Source organism: Rhineura floridana, chromosome 2, assembly GCF_030035675.1.
Source record: "Rhineura floridana isolate rRhiFlo1 chromosome 2, rRhiFlo1.hap2, whole genome shotgun sequence".
In the NCBI taxonomy this organism is placed as follows: domain Eukaryota; kingdom Metazoa; phylum Chordata; class Lepidosauria; order Squamata; family Rhineuridae; genus Rhineura; species Rhineura floridana.
Genome location: NC_084481.1, coordinates 44,218,252 through 44,236,813, shown reverse-complemented (window position 1 = coordinate 44,236,813; position 18,562 = coordinate 44,218,252). Strand labels below are relative to the sequence as shown.

At 39.6% G+C, this 18,562-nt stretch overlaps 1 protein-coding gene across 4 annotated transcripts in view; it reads left to right on the top strand.

Annotated features, from left to right (window-relative positions):
* METAP1D (methionyl aminopeptidase type 1D, mitochondrial) overlaps positions 1-18,562 on the top strand; it is a 107,832-nt gene that overhangs the window by 4,426 nt on the left and 84,844 nt on the right. Inside the window, exon 1 of one of the 4 annotated variants that reach the window (XM_061608492.1) lies at positions 18,405-18,444. The exons of the other annotated variants lie outside the window; for them this stretch is intronic. Coding sequence (XP_061464476.1) covers positions 18,441-18,444 — 4 coding nt within the window. The 5' untranslated portion in view covers positions 18,405-18,440. Of the gene's footprint in view, positions 1-18,404; positions 18,445-18,562 lie in introns of those variants that run through there. 4 annotated transcript variants of the gene reach the window in all.

Below are 18,562 nucleotides of genomic sequence, written 5' to 3'. Positions count from 1 at the left end.
GTCACAACAGCCAACTGCATAGCCTAGTTGTAGAAAGGGGCCTGCACATGGAACCCATAACCTCCAGCCTCCCCAGAAAAGGGGCTAGAGCCCTGCTGCTGGATCAACAGTGATCCCATACAGGCATGTTCAGAATGCTGCACTTTTGTAAGAGTTCTGGAAAGAGAAGTGTTACTCATCTGTGCTTTATTTCTGTTTTGGCTGTTGGATGCTTGTTTGTGAAATATTCCTCCTTTTGCAAAGTTTTCCCAACACCAGAGTCCCTGCTTATATGCTCATAGTGCTAAATATATTAGTGTATAGTGCTCATAGTGCTACATACATTGGGGCAGAGTGACTTAGCCCCTTTATGAGCATCTTGATATATGAAATCTGTCAGTTCCTGGGTCTTTGGTATCTAGCAGCGTGTTGTGATTGTCTTCCTATCATTTGTGACTTTAGAGGCAAAGGCAGGGGAGCAGTGGAACTCTCTGCTGACTTAAAAGGGGAGATTTTTTAGTAGGGCAGTGTTTGGCAGCTCCCAGTTTGTGGAATGTCCTCCCTTGAGAAGGACGTCTGTCTCCCTTATTATTGACTTTCAGGAGGAATTTAGAAACATTCCTGTTTACCTAGACATTCAGTGGCTGAAAGATACTCTTCCTGGCAACCCTGAAATCACTGGTTGAGATAATGTTTTTAACTGTTTTTAGAATGCTTTAAAAAAGTATTTATTTATTATTATTGATGTGCTTGGAGTCCTGGATTCCATCAGGACGAAGGGCAGGATATAAATTGAAATAATAATAATAATAGTAGTAGTAATAATAATAATATCACTTATTGGGTCAGTGTTACACTGTTACTGGAAACATTTGTGAGCCCTGAGGAAACATAGATTCTGGGCTAAGCCCTTGCCATGCCCTGCTTTTTTCCACTTCTGCCCCCTTATGTTAGCAGTAGTGTCTGCTAGTGCAAGAGTCACTTTATCAGTATAGATTCCCGGAGCTGGTGTACTTTGCCAGGGAAAGGGGATGTAGGAATGGTTGTTTCTTGCTCAGCAGGTATAATTCAGCTATAGTGATCTGAGTTACAGTTATTAAGAACTGACAGCACAAACCTATGCATGTCTACTCAGAAGCAAGTCCTATTGAATTCAGTGGGACTTACTCCTATTTAAGTGTGTAAAGGATTGAAGTCTATATATATATTAGCATATAAATAAAACAATAGTGTCGGATTTGCAGCATGTCCATCTGTACTTTTTTTGCACCACATAAATTTACCTTTTTCAAAATGGCATAATTGTCCATGCTTCAATACAGAAATGGAATGCACTGATACTTTAGAAGAGAAAAGTGAGGAAACAGATACATTGCTTGATCCTAAATTGATTTTAATCAGTATGAAGACTAAACCCTCATCATGTTCACGCAAGTATATGTGTTTAGGTGTGATGCATAATGCAATGAAAGCACACTTATGTGAAAGTCCAACTGAAATCAACAGTATGGGCTCAAAATCCTGTATTGTTGCTTAGGGCCTAGCACTGTCATGTTTTTCTCTCATCACAGAATATTTTGTGATGTTACTTGTCCCTTTGACTGTCTCCTGGTATCATTATAGTGGTTTAATAGCAAGGCTGAAAGCTAAAGTTTCCAGCCTTCAGACAGAATCATTGGCACAGATCATAGCTGACGTCTCTGGATAATGTTGTATTGATCAAATGATGGTTCTCCCTTATTCTGCGTCCTGAAATAATAGCTGAAAATGGAACTATATCTTTACATCTTGACTGCAAAAAAAAATTAATTCCAATCAATATTCTACTAGTACTGTATTTTTTAATTTCTTCTCTTTTTTTTTAATGGCTGTTAATTTGCACACCGTGTTTTCCCCAACATTTTTGTTTTATCTTATGAAGAGTTTGGATGCGAAGGACAAAAAGTTAGGAATTTTAGATAATTTTTAAGTCTGTTCTGATATTTTGTCACATCCTAACCCCAACTTTCCTTCTTTCCTGTCTTTCTTCTTGAGCAGGCAGCGGTCGTAGTACAATCAGGGTTGACTGTTGCTTTGGCCTTGCCCAACTTCCTGAATCAGATTAGACAGGCAGTTTCCACAGGCAAAGGCTTAACCAAGTTCTCTGCTTGGGCTCTTTGGCTGGAGTCGGCTGATAAGGCTGCAGTGGCCTAAGATCTGCCAGAAACGTAGAAAAAGAGATGGACGAACCCAGACTCCTATTGCTGTCAAAAAGGAATCATCTGCGGCACGTAAGAGACATTACTTGTCTGTTTCAGCAGTTTGGGCAAGTTTAGAGGTTATAACAATTTTTTTCTTGTTTGGTTTTAAGTTGACAGTAAATACCATGCTATTATCTTCTCTTAATAAATTCAGTTTGGCTAAAGTGGAGCTGGTATGATCTGATCCCAAGCAATTCTGAATAACCTACTTTAATCTTACCTCACATCACTGCTTTGGGCCTTTTAATCAAGCGACTGTAAAAGTGGGTGCTAGCTGTCTGAACAGGTTTGAGATGGTGAACTGGCAGCGATGCAAAGGATCAGCTGTTTGGTGTTTACAGGAAGCCTGCTGGAATGGGCTGCTTTACAAAGTTCTCAGTTGGGTTCAGTGGGACCTCCTCCCAAGAAAGTGTATATAGGAGTGTAGCCAAAACTGCTTTTGCTTTTGTGACAAGGACAAGAGATAGCTGCCACCACACAACACTGATGGTTGCTTTCTTGCTGGCGCTGGGGTCAGGCCTCAGCAGTAGCACCAGCTATGCCATTGTGCTAGTCTGGGAATCCAAACACCCTGTTCAGTGGGCCTACCTTGTTTGCATTTATCAGCTCACTAGGTAGGTGGTAAGATCCTTTCTTCTGAACAGCGGTTGCTTGTGACCACAGAATCTTCCTAACCATCCTTCTTGTCCTGTCTTCAACCCTATCCATCTTCTCTCCATTAGTTTCCTTTGACAGCCACAATCAAATGATGTTTTTGCATGTCTCTAATATAACTCCTTCAAAGCCTTTCCTCTTCCTCTTATCGCTCTTCCTTTCCAACCATTTCCCCTTCCCCATTCTCCCTCCCACCTCTGATTTGGTATACCTGCACTTCATTAATCCATAAGGTAGGGGAGATCTTGAGGAAGGCGGACTTTGTATTGGGAGGATGCTCTCTTTGTCCTGAAAAAGGCAAAATCAGGAGGTGTGATGACCTTTTAATAAATCTATCTATGTTGTGATTTACTGTTGCTTTCTTATTGTTGCAAGTGGTAATCATTGCATGAATTGGATTACATTGTATACAGTCCTTTGCATTTTGGCTTCTTTTAGTCCTTGCATCTTACTTGGTCAGAGCTATGTCCATTGGGTTGTATCCAACCAACTCATCCCGCCAGAGCAAGGATTTCCACCGTGCAACAGGACTTTTTTCTCCCTGTGCCCTCACCAAATCTGTTCTGGGTTTTTTCCCAACCCTCTGGAGCAGATTTGGGGGCACGAGGGAGGAGAGAAGAAGAGGAAGTCCATTGCGCAGGTGAAAACCCTTGCGCTGACAGGATGACTTTGTTGGATACAACCCATTGTATGCAAACAAAACATGGTATTCATCAGCCAACCTCACCAATATGCAATATAAACATGGTATTTTATTTCTCCAAATTCAGAAGAGGAGCAAGTGCTCTCCTTTCATCTTTATTTTTCTCTTCTCATTGGTCCTGCTTCATGGAACCCAGAAATATCTCCTTTTCTAATTGTCCTGGGGTGTCTTTTTTTAAAAAGCTTTAATATATATATTGTGTTTTTAATAATCCTAACTATTGCATTACCAAATGTGAATGTGTAGAACGATTTACCTTTGGTCTGCATGGTCTGTATCTTGCAGTTATTGTATGCTGCAGAAAGAAGCCCTTTGGTTAAAGCAATGTGCTAAGTTCATTTTTTAGTCTTCAGTTACAAGCTTCTGGCAGGTTTTCTGACCACCACTGTTACCTGGTGGCGCCAATATTTCATCAGTCTTAGACAAGCAGACTCCCTGGACCTAGGCCCAGATGTACTGTTGTACGCGGTGAACATGATCCCTTGTGTTAAGGAATTCAAGACTTATAGTACTGGGATTCCCAAGGGAGTTGAAAGAAAACTGTGTTCAAGGCTCACCTCTTGTTTTCACCGTTCTCTTTGTGCCTGTTACACACATAGCCTTATGAGCTTGAACTATTTCACGTCACCTTGATGAAATCCTTTTTCAGTTGTTGGTGATTTCACTTGAAAGACTTTTACTTTGAATGAATACATACCATTAAAGATGCACATGCTGCTTACAGATGATCTGATAAAAGAAAATATAGCTTATGTTTAGTGCTAATTCTGTTTTTTTAAGTCCACACATTAATTAAGAGCAATACTTACATTAAGAGAATACATCTCATTGCAGCACTTTGAGTGACTTTTGTTCCCTTTAAAATCTTATTTCTTAACCTGCTCCATTTGTAATTTGAGGGCAAAATCAAGCAGCCGTTGTTGCTGCCTACCTTTCAGCCATATAAATAAAACTTGCATTTAGGTTCTTGAAATCTCAACTGAATTTAATGTCTAGCAATACTACCAAGTGAGGCTCGTCAGAGGACACACATGTATGCTGGTGCATTATATCTTGGGAGGCTTGAAGAATTTGATATTTGCATATTTCAATATAAGCTGACCAAATTCAGAATTCCCAGGCCAATCTGCACATCAGAACATAGTTATCCTTTGGATTTTGCACTTCTCTAAATTTAGAAAAAAATGTATCAGTGTGTTTTTAAATGGATATTTTTAGAAACATGTATTTTGTGAGACAATATGTTAAAAATATTTCAATTCATGTTTAATTGCAAATTTTATGTGGATTTCTTTTAAAATTACAGATTAATGTAGAAATGAGACTGAATGGACTTATGGATGGAGAAAAGAGAAAGTGACACAGACCAAAAACCAATTGATCTGTCCACTCCGTAATAATACTTTGCTAGGTTTTTCATCAGAGCTGTGGAGTCGGTACGCCAAACTTTCAACTCGACTCCTCTATTTTTCTACTGTCCAACTCCGACTCCACCCCAAAATTGCTTCCAACTCCACAGCCCTGGAAAGGGCTGTAAATGTCTTTTTAAATTGGAAGCTCTCATAGGAGCATTTTTATCATTGCCTGAATATGCGCTGATCTTGGCATCACAGCATTTGTCCTCATCTGGGTCCTGTGTCATACACTGACACACAAAATGTTTTCCATCTTGAGTTATGGTGAAATGCTCAACTACAGCTGACTTCATGGGAAGCTTCTTTGACATTTTGAATTTATATTTTAAAAAATTTGTCAATCAAAATTTATTTTGAAGTCGGAGTCGGTACATTTCTACCGACTCTGACTCCAACTCCACCCAAAACTGCTTCCGACTCCAACTCCGACTCCACAGCCCTGTTTTTCATAAGCCTTTATTATATTTATATCACTTACTGGCCAAAAAAACACTCTGAAGCAACTTACAATAAGATAAAATAATGCAAATTAATAATAATACAAGAACAAATAAAATACAGCAACATCCTTTATCAGTGTAACCAAGCAAGGGATATCCACTGTTCTCATAGGCTGTTTTGTTGTGAACCTGCAGAGCACTCAGTTTGTGGTGGAACCATAGCTGGACCTTTTCTTACTAGTAGAGGCAGCAAATCAGTTACTATTGTGGATAACCAATCAGTATGCAACCTCTAAATCCGCTTCAGAAAAATATATGTCAGCATGCTGAATTCCATGGTTCTGGCAAATGGTTCACCAAAGTGCAACTCCACCCAGATTCACAGAACAATGATGCCCATTTGAAATGATGCTAGATACTAGATCTCAGTACAACTGAATGTTTGTCACCATCATTATTAATTTAGTGTTTGAAATTTGTTTGGCAAGATTTTGCTTTCACTTTGTTATTTGGTTTGTGATGAGTGGCCTGGAGAAATGCAGCAGAAGTCCGTGCAGTTTATTTAATAATGAAAGAGAAATATAGGGCTGGATCAAATGGTGCCCTTCCATGAGCAGAAGAATATCTTTGGGATAAATGCATAATTCAGAGCTCTGTGTAAATGTGAAAACAAGTGTTTTCCTTTCTGAGTCTTCAAAGGAGTATGAAGAAGGGACTGAACACACGGAAATACATATTTTGTATGTCTTTGTCTTTACGTCTCTCTTTAGTCTTATCAAAGAATGGGAAGTCATTGCAGTATAAGACTGCTGACGAGGACCAGCCGGTCAGCGCATATAACACCTGTTCTGGCCCGTTTGCACTGGCTACCTATTTGCTTCCGAGCCAGATTCAAGGTGCTGGTTTTGACCTATAAAGCCTTACACGGCGTGGGACCGCAGTATCTTGTGGAACGCCTCTCCCGCTATGAACCGACCCGGTCACTTCGCTCAGCGTCTAAGGCCCTCCTCCGGGTACCAACCCATCGGGAAGCCCGGAGGACAGTTACTCGATCTAGGGCCTTTTCTGTAGTGGCCCCCGAATTGTGGAATAGCCTTCCCGAAGAAATACGTCTGGCACCAACGCTTCTATCTTTTCGGCGCCAGGTTAAGACCTGGCTATGCTCCCAGGCATTTTAAAGCGTTTAATGTTACAATTTTAAATCTCTTTGTTTCAGTTTATTTATTGTGATATTTTGTATTTCTGTACTTTTAATCTTTTGTACACCGCCCAGAGAGCTATTCGCTACGGGCGGTTTAAAAATGAAATAAAATAAATAAATAAAATAAATAGAAGGATCTGATAAAACAGTTTTTGTGTGTGGAGTTCAGCTGCTTGACAATATCATTGATCCAGTATCTCCTTTATCCTCCTTGTGCTTCTTGGATTAGTGCTCAGTCAGATATTAAAGACCTCTTGCTACTTCTAGAAATAAGTGGCCAAATGTACCTACCAATACCTTACAGTCATCTATGGAAGCTCTTCTCCAAGTGCCTCCTCAGTCCAAAGCTTAGAAGGTGTCCACAAGAGACAGGACCTTTCTGTTGGTGGCCCTCCAGCTATGGAATGCTCGAATGGGAAGTGTGCCTGGTGCTCATATTGTCAGTGACAGGATAAGGCTTTTTAAACAAGCATTTTAAGGTCATGTTATTTCAGTCCTATGGTTTGGGTGGTAGTTTTAGCTCCTGTATTTTCTGGTCATTTTTAGATCCTATGATTTGTATTGTATTTTATTGTGTTTGTCTTATGTCTTTTGGGGTTTTATGCTCAGTTGGATATTTAAGATTTATTTTGGATTTTTACTGTATAATTATAATATTTTTAATTGAGCTGTACGACATGCAGATAACTTGCTGGTGAAGTTTCTAACAACTGTAAATATACAAATCACTAAATATCTTGCCCAACATTCCCTTTTTTAATAAAACAACTTTTTTAAAAAAAAATTAAGCTTATCCTACATAATGTGCTATGCTTAAAACTACTCTTTTGTGTTTATGGTATGCCATAATCTGGATTAGATAAATTAATGTGTTATTGATATTAAGCATCAATTCACTAGTCAGTTCTCGTGAACAAGCCCCACTGAAATGTATGGAAGCCATTTATGTAGAGTTTGTGCAGGCAAATGTTATTCTGCTAATTGGATCTGGGTTAGATAAATAAAGGGTTGGATTAGATGTGATCTAGATTCCCTCTGTAGCCATGATTCAGAAGACCTGGTGTGCACAGCAGAGATTCTTCATCTCTTCACATCTCTTCACGCACAGTTTGCAAACTGTTTGCTGCTTGACAAGCTGCTTTTAAAATGGAAGGTTCAAAAGTGATTTCTGATGTAATATGAGAAGCTACTTTTAGGGAACTAAATGAGATACCCTTACATATGCCTACCTGATAATAGGGTCTCTAAACCATAGTCTGATCACAGGTGGTGTTTAGTGTGCTTAAGGTCATTTAAATCAGTGAACTTAAGCATGCCTGAAGATGTATGGGAGTGGGCTGTAAATCTCCAATCCTTGGAATTGGGTTGTTCTTCCCAAGCACATATATGTGTGAGAAATGCAAGAGCATGGGATCAAGAACCAGAAACCACTGGCTTCTTCTGATCCTGATTATAGCAGACAAAACCATTTAACCTGCAGCCACAAAAGAGAGGTATTACCCACTTCTGTGGCAGATTAATTAGTTTGCATTTGTAAAGTTCTTTGAAGATAAAAAATGCTATGAAAATGTTAAATAGTATTTTATATGCTGTTCTCAAGTAGTTTAACAGGTGCAGTGTTTCCTTTCAGAATTAAATGCTCACAGTCACAATGAAACACGCTAAATGATGTCAATGTCTCTTTCATCTGCTAATTGTTTTAACTCCTCCTACCTAAGAAATAGATAGAAATTTACCTATGGTAAATATATAAACTTCAGAAATGGCTGGGAGACATTTATTAGGTTTATAAAAACCATCTTTTCTGTTCAGAGTTATGCTCCCACCTCACTGTTTCTGTGATTTTGTGTATTTTTTCAGGACTGTTATTGCAGCATTTTTGCAAACACAATTTATAGTTGCAGAATAACATGCTAGACAGCTAGAGGATCAGGCTGAATTTAAGCTGTAGTGAATCTAGGTATGTGGATGGTTTCTGTAAAAATACTGGCTAGACACCCCTCATAGTCTCTTTCCATTGTTAGATCTTTTTGCATTTAGTCTTCCATTTAAAAGGCTCACCTTCCAAATTATTTGTTTATGTTTATTTTGTTTGTTTATTTAAATAATTTGAATCTTGATGGAACCATCTCTGTTCCCAGACTAATGTATGCAAATAAATCTCACTTAAATAAGTGGCATTTGCCATTGGACCATATGTCACACTAAACTTGATACGAGCAAAAATGTATAAGTTTTTGAACCAGAATTTGGGGGAGGGGGGAACAGAAGGCAACATTGACCTAGATCTAGATTATTTGGATGTTTCACAAATAATTATGATGTAGCTATATGTTAATTGAGAAGCCAATTTCTATTAAATTTGGATTTTAAAAATATAACTAAACCAAATGAAGCATATGCTGGAGTAATTTGGCAGCATTGCTTACCAATCTTGACTATTGTTTAATGAAACCCTCTTGTCTGGGAACTTTGACTTACTTTGATATCATGTGTCTTGGGACCAGGGGGTGGCTGTTAAGTTGATATGGCCAAGTGTCTAAATATACTGATGATAAACTGAAGCCATTTCTATTCTTGATCATTTACATTTGTAACAGTTTCTAGCGGGGTAACCGACTGTGTTCGTCTGTTGCAGCAAAAAAAAACAACAACCACAGAGCCTTGTGGCACCTTAAAGATAGATTATACCATAATAAATTTGTTCATCTTTAAGATGCCACAAGACTCTGTTGGTTATTTCTGTGTGGATTCTTGACACGAACCCCCTATCTGATATAATAAATATTTGACAGAGGCCCCTTTCACATGGCATGATAAGCTATATTTGGAAACAAACTAAGGTTTGCTATGAATGAGCAGCATGCTAGTGCACACTGGTCAAATTGTGCCTGCCCCACTCCTCCCTAACAACCGCAGCACTGGCTTAATGTTATGTGAGAATCAGCGCTCGTGGTTTGTTTCTCTCTAAGCAAACCATAGGAGGAAGCCAAGGTTTGTTTTTAGCTTCCTCGTGTTTTGTTTGGAGAGAAGCAAACCATGAGCACTGGTTCTCACATAATGCTAAGCCAGCGTTGTAGTTTGTTTCTACCTTGGTCGCCACAGGGAGGAGCGGGGTGTGCACGATTTGAATAATGTGCACCAGCATGTTACTCATTCACAGTAAGCCATAGGTTTTTTCTAACTGTGGCTTACCAAGATGTGCAAACCAGACCAGTATCAGTGTTTCAGTGCTTACCATAGCAAAAATTGAGTGTTTCATGGCTGTCTTTTTTCTGTTCTGAGTGGGAGAGATGTGTGTGTGTGTGTGAAATGTAAAATTCTTCATAGAGGAATAAGCCATGGCAATAATGATATAATAGCAAAAAATCTGAGACAAATGCTAATGTCAAGAACAGTGTGTTGGACTACGACCTGGGAGACCAGGGTTCGAATCCCCATACAGCCATGAAGCTCACTGGGTGACCTTGGGCCAGTCACTGCCTCTCAGCCTCAGAGGGAGGCAATGGTAAACCCCCTCTGAATACCACTTACCATGAAAACCCTATTCATAGGGTTGCGATAAGTCAGAATCGACTTGAAGGCAATCCATTTCCATTTTTATAGCGCAGGAAGGCTCTGAAAATTTTCACGAAAATTACTGTGAATTAAATTACTAAGAAGTATCATGGAATAGTTAAGACTTGTGACTTGTTGCATGTTTTGATCACTTCTTTATTACACTTCACTCTTAATATCGTTAATATCTGTAATGACGGTTCCAAATATAGCCCACAATGGCCCCACATTTAATTGTGTCTACATAAATTGGATACTGAATAGGAATTACTGATCCTCAATGGGCCACACCAGAGTTTCAAAAGTGAATCAGTAGAACTGGATCTTCTACAACAGCAGCAGCACTACACAGTCTTGATTCATATCAGCCACTGTTCTGCAAATTTGAAACTAGCCCACTATATTCTGTTCATTTTTAAAGTTTTAAAAATATATGTTATTTTTCTATGCAGTCATATTTTATCTCATCATGCTTCACAACCCAATCTTTCTAAAGTGTAATTCTATGTAATCAAAGTATAAAATAAACTCTGCATCAGGAATAGGGAACCTGTGGCCCTCTAGATGTTGGACTTCTTCACCATAGTATTTTTGGACTGATGGGAGCTTGAGTCAACATCTGGAGATCTACAGGATCCTCATCCCTTCTCTGCACAAAATAATTTATTTTGATAAAATGTCCAGTTTCATACTTGCATGTCTGAGGTGGTAAAATGTGAACACCACCGTTGAACATGCTGGCCACCACAGTGAATCCACCAAAATTCACCATATTGGCGAAATCATCACCCTAAGCGTTAAAGCTGGTCACTTTTTCTGAATCTGCATATGGGGAGCTGAATTCAGCACCCCATATCTACATCATCATGCTACTGTTTTAGTTTCTAATACATTCAGAGGTATCAGGTAAATAGGTCTCTCTGTGTAGCATGCATCCTCCTTGAATAGGGAAAAATTCTTTCCCTTAGAATATTGTAAGACAGTTGTTGTTTGTTTGTGTTGCTTGCTTGGTCATATACATTGAGTTGACCAGCCTTTGGTGCTCCAATATTTGACTAAATCACAACTGAGCTTTTATGAAGGTTTGTTTAGGAAGTCAGGCTTCTGAGATTATTGTATCAGAATGGTTATCCAAATGTTGTTTTAATGAGAGAATTGCAGGTTGTTCACCACACCTCCGTGCTGAGGTCATAGAGAAGTAGGCAAGAGCCCCTAATTTTGCAGGGGATTGTTGATACTTTTTCAGTTCATTTCAACTTCTGGTTTGTCCCTCAAAAAATATAAACAAATCAGAAGTTGATGGACATTTGATGGCTATTGTTTCAGAAAAACTGATTGTTTTAAATAATCCTATGGCTGTATCATGCAAAACACTAGCTCCCAAAAATCCTAAGTACCACATCGCAAATACTATGTAATGCATATCACAATGTTTTTATACCAATTGAAATGAATGCAAAGTGTTAAAACCCCAACTCAAATCGCAGGCTGCTGCTTGTTGTCAATATAACACTTCATTTGGACAAAGTTGTGTGTTATTCATATAGGACCTTATGTATGCAGACCTGCAGCAAAAGAAAAAACACTGTTAATTGTTTTTATACATCGTTGCCTTCCACTTTAATAATGTCAAAGTCTTACATTGTGATTAAAATCATTTGATGGTGATGGGCAATTCCTTTTAAAAGTGGTTAGGATCCTCATGCTACGGATTATTAGGAAAGGGATTAAAAGTAAAATTGCCAGTATCATGTCTTTGTATGAATCTATAATGTGGCTTAACTTGCAATACTGTAGTGTTCTAGTCACCCCATCTCTAAAAAGGTTTTGAAAGCTGGAAAAGGTGCATAAAAGGGCAACCAAAATGACCATCATGTTGGAGCACTTTTGCTACAAGAATAGGCTAAAGTGTTTGTATTTTGTCAGTTTTTTTAAAAAAAATTACTAAGGAGGGACAACACGAGTGATTGATGAGCTATTTGTTGATCTCCAGGCAATAGCTAAAACTCATTGCAAGGCATGTAGAGTCCTTTTCCTGCTTATCTTCAAATCACGAATTGAGTAAGTTTATAGCTTTCATCAGCAACAGGAGTACCTTTTTCAGGAAATCTAGATCAGAAGATCATAGCAGGATCTTGGTAGGCATGCACAGTAAACAATTTCAATTATGATTATAATAAAACTGTACATGCAGGGTTTTTTAAATTGCAAAAATAGCATATATCTTTCAAATCATTTTTGAACAGGAATGTTAAAGAAGTGTACATCTTATGATGCCATAGTGTGTTATACTTTTCTAATTATAAGGAGTCAAACAAGTTTAAATTTTCCTGGACTGTTGAAGAGGGCAGTTTATTTCTCTAATTCATCACTTGTTTTGAAAACCTTCCCAATATAAAGCTTTAATCCTATACTCACTTTTCTGGGAGTAAAGCTGCAATGCTAGTCCCATGTATCTGGGAATGAACCTCATTGAATTCAATAGGAATTACTTTTGAGTAGACGTGGTAAGGATTGTCCTGTAAATCAATGGGACTTTTAAGTGAACATAGGAAAGGATTGTGTTGTAAATCTTTCTTTCCCCCTCCAATCCTATTTTTTGTAAGCAGTTAAGGCATCTTACTTAGGTGTCACTGCTTTTATTTGGTAGAAAACTAATACTGAAGTCTTTAAAAAATGTTCTGCAATGATCAACTCATTTTGATAATAAAGTATTATATGGGATGTATGTATTTTTACATCTCAAGTATGTGTATGTATGGAGTCTTTCCAACAACCCTGTGAGGTAGGGTTGCTGATTGGAAACCAAGGCAGCTCACAACAAGAAATAAAACCATTTAAAATCCAATAACCATAAAAAGTGTAAAAGTTGCAAAACAGCCTAAAGTACCATGATTCTGAGTGTTGGATTGGGAGAGTGAAGTTCCTTATCACTTGAGGTTGCAGTCTTGAGTAAGCCCCAGCTGAATACATTGGGACTTATTTCTGAGTAAACATGCATAGGATTGCACTATAACGATCTTTACAGGTTGTATAAATAATAATAATAATAAACATCTTCAACAGTCTTGCTTATATAAATATTTCTTCATATTATGTCTCAATAAGTATCTGAATACACACTGGTTGTACATTATTTCCTCTACATTTTAGTGTGCCCTTCTTCATTAGGGTGGTCATGGTTCCCCTCTGTTGTTTTCACCCTCAGGGGTGGGGCGGAATATAAATCAAATAAATAATAAAGAAAACTTGCGGACTGTAGCTACAGTTGAATGCATCTCCACTTTAAAATAAATAAGCTAGAAAACTAGGTGTTGGTGAAGTTTCTAGCTCACAGTGCAATCCTGATCACATTTATTTATTTATTTATTTATAACCCGTCCTTCCTCCCAGCAGGAGCCCAGGGCGGCATTTACTCAGAAGTAAGTCCTCCTGAATGTAATGGGGCTTACTCCCAGGTAAGTAGGGTCTTTTTTCTGTCAGGCTAGTTTTGTCTATGTGGGAATTACTATTATTTTTTTCCCCTTGGTGGAGCATTAGCTCTAACCTGGAGTCTGAAGTAGTATAGCGCAGACACTGCAATGAGGCTTACCTACCCCAGGCTAGTGTGAAGCAAGGTGCTGAGGAAAGATGGTTTATTTATTTATTTATTAAATTTATATCCTGCCCTTCCTCCCAGAAGGAGCCCAGGGTGGCAAACAAAACACTAAAAACTCTGTAAAACAACTTAAAAACAGAGTTTAAAATATACTAAAACAAAACATCTTTAAAAACATCTTTTTTTTAAAAAAATTTAAAAACATCTTAAAAAGCAATTCCAACACAGACCCAGAGTGGGATAAGATCTCTACTTTAAAAGGCTTGATGAAAGAAGAAGGTCTTCAGTAGGTGCTGAAAAGATAACACAGAGGGGTGCCTGTCTAATATTTAAGGGGAAGGAATTCCAAAGGATAGGTGCTACAACATTAAAGGTCAGCTTCCTATGTTTTGTGGAACGGATGGTATTTGCAGGAGGCCCTCACCTGTAGAGCGCAATGATCAACTGGATATATAAAGAGTAAGACGATCTGTCAGGTATCCTGGTCCCAAGATGTATAGAGCTTTGTACACCAACACCAGAACCTGTGGGGAAATCATATAGTTGGCTACTTAGCAAGGACCAACATTCCCAGCCAGTGCCGTGAAAAAGTATTTGCCCCCTGTCTGATTTTCTGCATGGTTGCATATTTTTGGCACTGAATGTTATCAGATCTTGAACCAAACCTAACATTAGGGGAAAGGGAACCTGAGCGAACAAATAACACAAAATTTTGATACTTATTTCGTTTATTTATTAAAGGAAGTTAAGCAACACCCAGTGCCCCTGTGTGAAAAAGTAATTGCCCCCTTAGACTCAAAACCTGGTTACGTCATCTTTAGCAGCAATGACTGCAACTAAACGCTTCCTGTAGTTCTTGATCGGTCTCTCACAGCTCTGTGGTGGAATTTTGGCCCACTCTTCCATGCAGAACTGCTTATAACTCAGTGACGTTTGTGTGTTTTCAAACATGAACTGTGCCTTTCAGGTCCTGCACAACAACTCAGTGGGGTTTAGGTCTGGACTTTGAATGAATACAATTTATTACGGTTGAGGACCAGCAATGCAAATACAAATCATCCAAATATCAGGATATCAATAAAATACAATGCTAAAAACACAGTCAATTTAAAAGGCTAAAACGAAATCTGTTTGAAGGGCCACTCTTGTATCTACCTGAACTGTTGCGTATTAGCATGGATGTTAACTATACTACTATACAGGGGACTATAACATAGTTAACTAGAAAATAATGGGAAAAACAGAAAAATAAAAATTAAGATTTAGCTCAAAATCCCCGAAGTCAAACAGATTAGCAGCACTCAAGGACTAATTAGTTCCCTCCTGCGAGCCATGGCAGCTGCACAGAACGAGGCAACCTTCACAGTAGTCCGGGAATTCAGATCGGCCAATAGTCGTTGTAAAGACACAGCCTCGGAACTCAGATAAGAATGGGATAAAATTGGGTAAATAAACTTGCGACAAAGGTCTGAGTATAAAGGTCAACACAGCAATGCATGACATACAGTCTCCACCTCCTCAGCTCCACAGGGGCAGATTCGTTCACTGTGGGCAATACCCTTATACCTGCCCTCCAATAGTGCTATGGGGAGGGCGTTAAATCGTGCTAGGGCAAATGCTCTTCTGAATTTGGGAATAGACAGGTTTGAAATATAGTTAGCAGGAACAAAAGGTTTCACATTAATGTGACAATGGGGGTATGCAGCGACCAGGCTCAGATTATTTTGAAATTCAATGTCTTTAAGACGTTGCGTGATAGTTGTTTTGGCCCTCGTATAACCTAGGGCCTCAATAGCTGAAAACGAGAAGCCAATGGTTTCCAATTTTTTGGTCAGTGCCTGTTTCCATTGGGACTGGAAAGGGTCTGCCAAGGTTAGTGAGGCCAGTCCCGTGGGCATGAATAATAGCTTCAGCCAGTAGCTGAGTCTAAGCATCCAAGCTCGGGTCTCGATTGAAAGGGCACCCAGTTCTAAGTGTAGGGCCACATTAGGAACACAGATCGGGACACCCATTACAGTCCTCAGGAATTTGGATTGGACCACTTCCAGCAGTGTATAATTGCCCCCACTACAAATCTGTATCCCATAAAGTAATTGGGCGAGAACCTTGGCATTAAACACCTGAACAGCTGCGGGAACATATGAACCGCCCTTTGTGTAAAAAAAAGAAAGTAAGGCCTTAGCCGTTTTCTGGGCAGTCTCAGCAGACCTAGTGAGATGGGCCTTCCAGGAGCCTGAAGAGTGGAATACTATGCCAAGATAACTAAAAGCATTAACTTGTTCGATGAAATGATTATCAATTTGCCATCGGTACTTGTGTCTCCTTCTGGAAAAAACTAAAACCTTACATTTTGCGTAATTAATTTTTAAAAGTTCGTCATTGCAAAAAGAAGTAAGCTCTCTTAACAGGCGACGCAATCCGATCGGTGTTTGGGATAAAAGGACAATATCATCAGCGTACAGTATGCAGGAAATATGTCTCCTCACCAGAATGGGGGGGTGGGAATTTACTGCCAATAGATGTTTCACCAATGAATTAATGTAAAAATTAAATAAAGAGGGCGCTAAGACACAACCCTGTTTCACTCCGTTAAAAGATGGAATCGGCGCAGACAAATGTCCAGCCTGATTGCACCTTACCCTTAACCGGGTCTTCTTGTGCAAACAGCGAATTAAACAGAGCAGATGTCTATCAATATTTGTGTCCATCAGTTTCGCCCACAATCTCTCCTGGGATATTACATCAAAAGCTGATTTAAGGTCTGTAAAGGCGGTGAAAAATGCCCCCCCTTTACGTGAGGAGTATTTTTCAGCCAAATGCTGGAGGACAAGACCCTGGTCCACAGTGGAGCGACCCAATCTAAAACCGGCTTGTTCATTGGCCAAGATGTTTTCATCCTCCATCCAAGAGGTTAGCTTCTCTAAAAGATGGCTTGCATAAAGTTTACTGATGACACTGAGGAGGCTAATAGGTCTATAATTCGATGGGTCCGTTCTTTTACCCTTCTTATAGAGGGGGAGAACAATAGCCATCCGCCAGTCATCGGGAATGGAGACTGATTGATCTATAGCCATGAACAAAGCTGCTAGTATAGGCGCCCACCAATCTAGATGTTTTTTAAGGAGTTCCGGGGGGATATTGTCAACACCAGGCGCCTTGCCTGTCTTTAATTTATTAATAAGTGCGGCAATCTCACAAATGGAGACTGGAGGCCAGCTGGGTAGCATATTAAAATCATCCCACAGTGAACGATCAGCTTTCTGGCTCTTGGCAAAGATGCCAGCAAAGTATGATTCCCATTCACCGGCCAGTATATGATATTCAATACATGACGGGACAGACGGGCACCCCCTTGAAACCAGCCTCCAGAACCTTCCTGAATCTTTTAGCCGGGAGGCTTCTATTAAATTCTGCCAGACTTCCTTTTGGTGGGATTTCTTTTTCGCTTTTATTAAAATTTTATAGTGTCTTTTAATAGCTAGGTATTCAGCTGGGAGTGCTGGTAATTCAGCAGCTCTATATCTCTTATAAATGGCCATTAGGGTATTCTTCAATGTCACACAGTCCTGGTCAAACCAGGGCTTGGACACTCGCTCTAAGGCACCTGGACTCGGCTGATTTTTGAGGTTTAAAGAGTTACTTATGAATCCCAGCAGTTCCTGGTACAGTATACAAACAGACATCGGGGCAGTTTCAAATACAAACTTGGGCCTGGACTTTGACGAGGCCATTCCAAAACTTTAAATTTCTTGTTCCTCAACCATTCTGATGTAGACTTGCTTGTGTGTTTTGGATCATTGTCTTGCTGCATGACCCAACCCCGCTTCAGCTGACGGATGGCTTGACATTCTCCTGTAGAATTCTCTGAGACAAAGCAGAATTCATGGTTCCTTCAATGATGGCAAAAGTCCTCCAGGTCCTGATGCAACAAAGCATCCCCAAACTATGACACTGCCACCACCATGCTTGACCATTGGTATGAGGTTCTTCATGTGGAATGCAGTGGGGGTTTTTTTGCCAGACATAACGGGGCCCATGTTGCCCAAAAAGTTCCATCTTCGACTCATCTGTCCATAGAATATTGTTTGCCAAAAAGCACCTGGACGATCATCAAGAGTTCTGGAACAATGGATGGAACTTTTGAGGCTTTTTAGAGGCCACTGTGATGGAGAAGAGCCTTGAAGCCACCCTCCCAACACCAGAGACGCTGCAGTGGGAGTGGGGAACCTTTTTGGCTCCGTGAGCAAGATCCTTACTAGGATCTAGCTTCATGGGCCAAATTTGACAGGTAGAGGGGTTGCTCACCTGTCAGTCATGTGATGTCATAGTGACATCTGGTGATTGGCGCTTTGAAGTCCTGAAGCCAGTACTTCAAAGCACCACACACAGCCAATCCAGGAGGCTGTCCTGCCCATACTGCATTTTAAGGGTTCCAGTTGTCCACTGGCAGCTCTATATGACCTCACAGTTGGGGCAGGTGGCCGTTGTGTATCCAAAAAGTGGCCAGTCGGATTCTGGGAACCTATAAGCCATAACCCATCACCCATAACCCATCACACAGGTGATGATCTTCTCTTGTTGTTTGTCTCCAGTGTATGGTATTCCAGAGGATGGTATGCTGTCTTTGAACATGGAGGTTCCATTGAGCAATCATGGGTAATATTTATTTATTTATTGCATTTATATACCGCCTCATAGCCGAAGCTCTCTGGGCGGTTTACAACAATTAAAAATATTAAAAACAAGTATACAAATTTAAACCATACCAAATTAA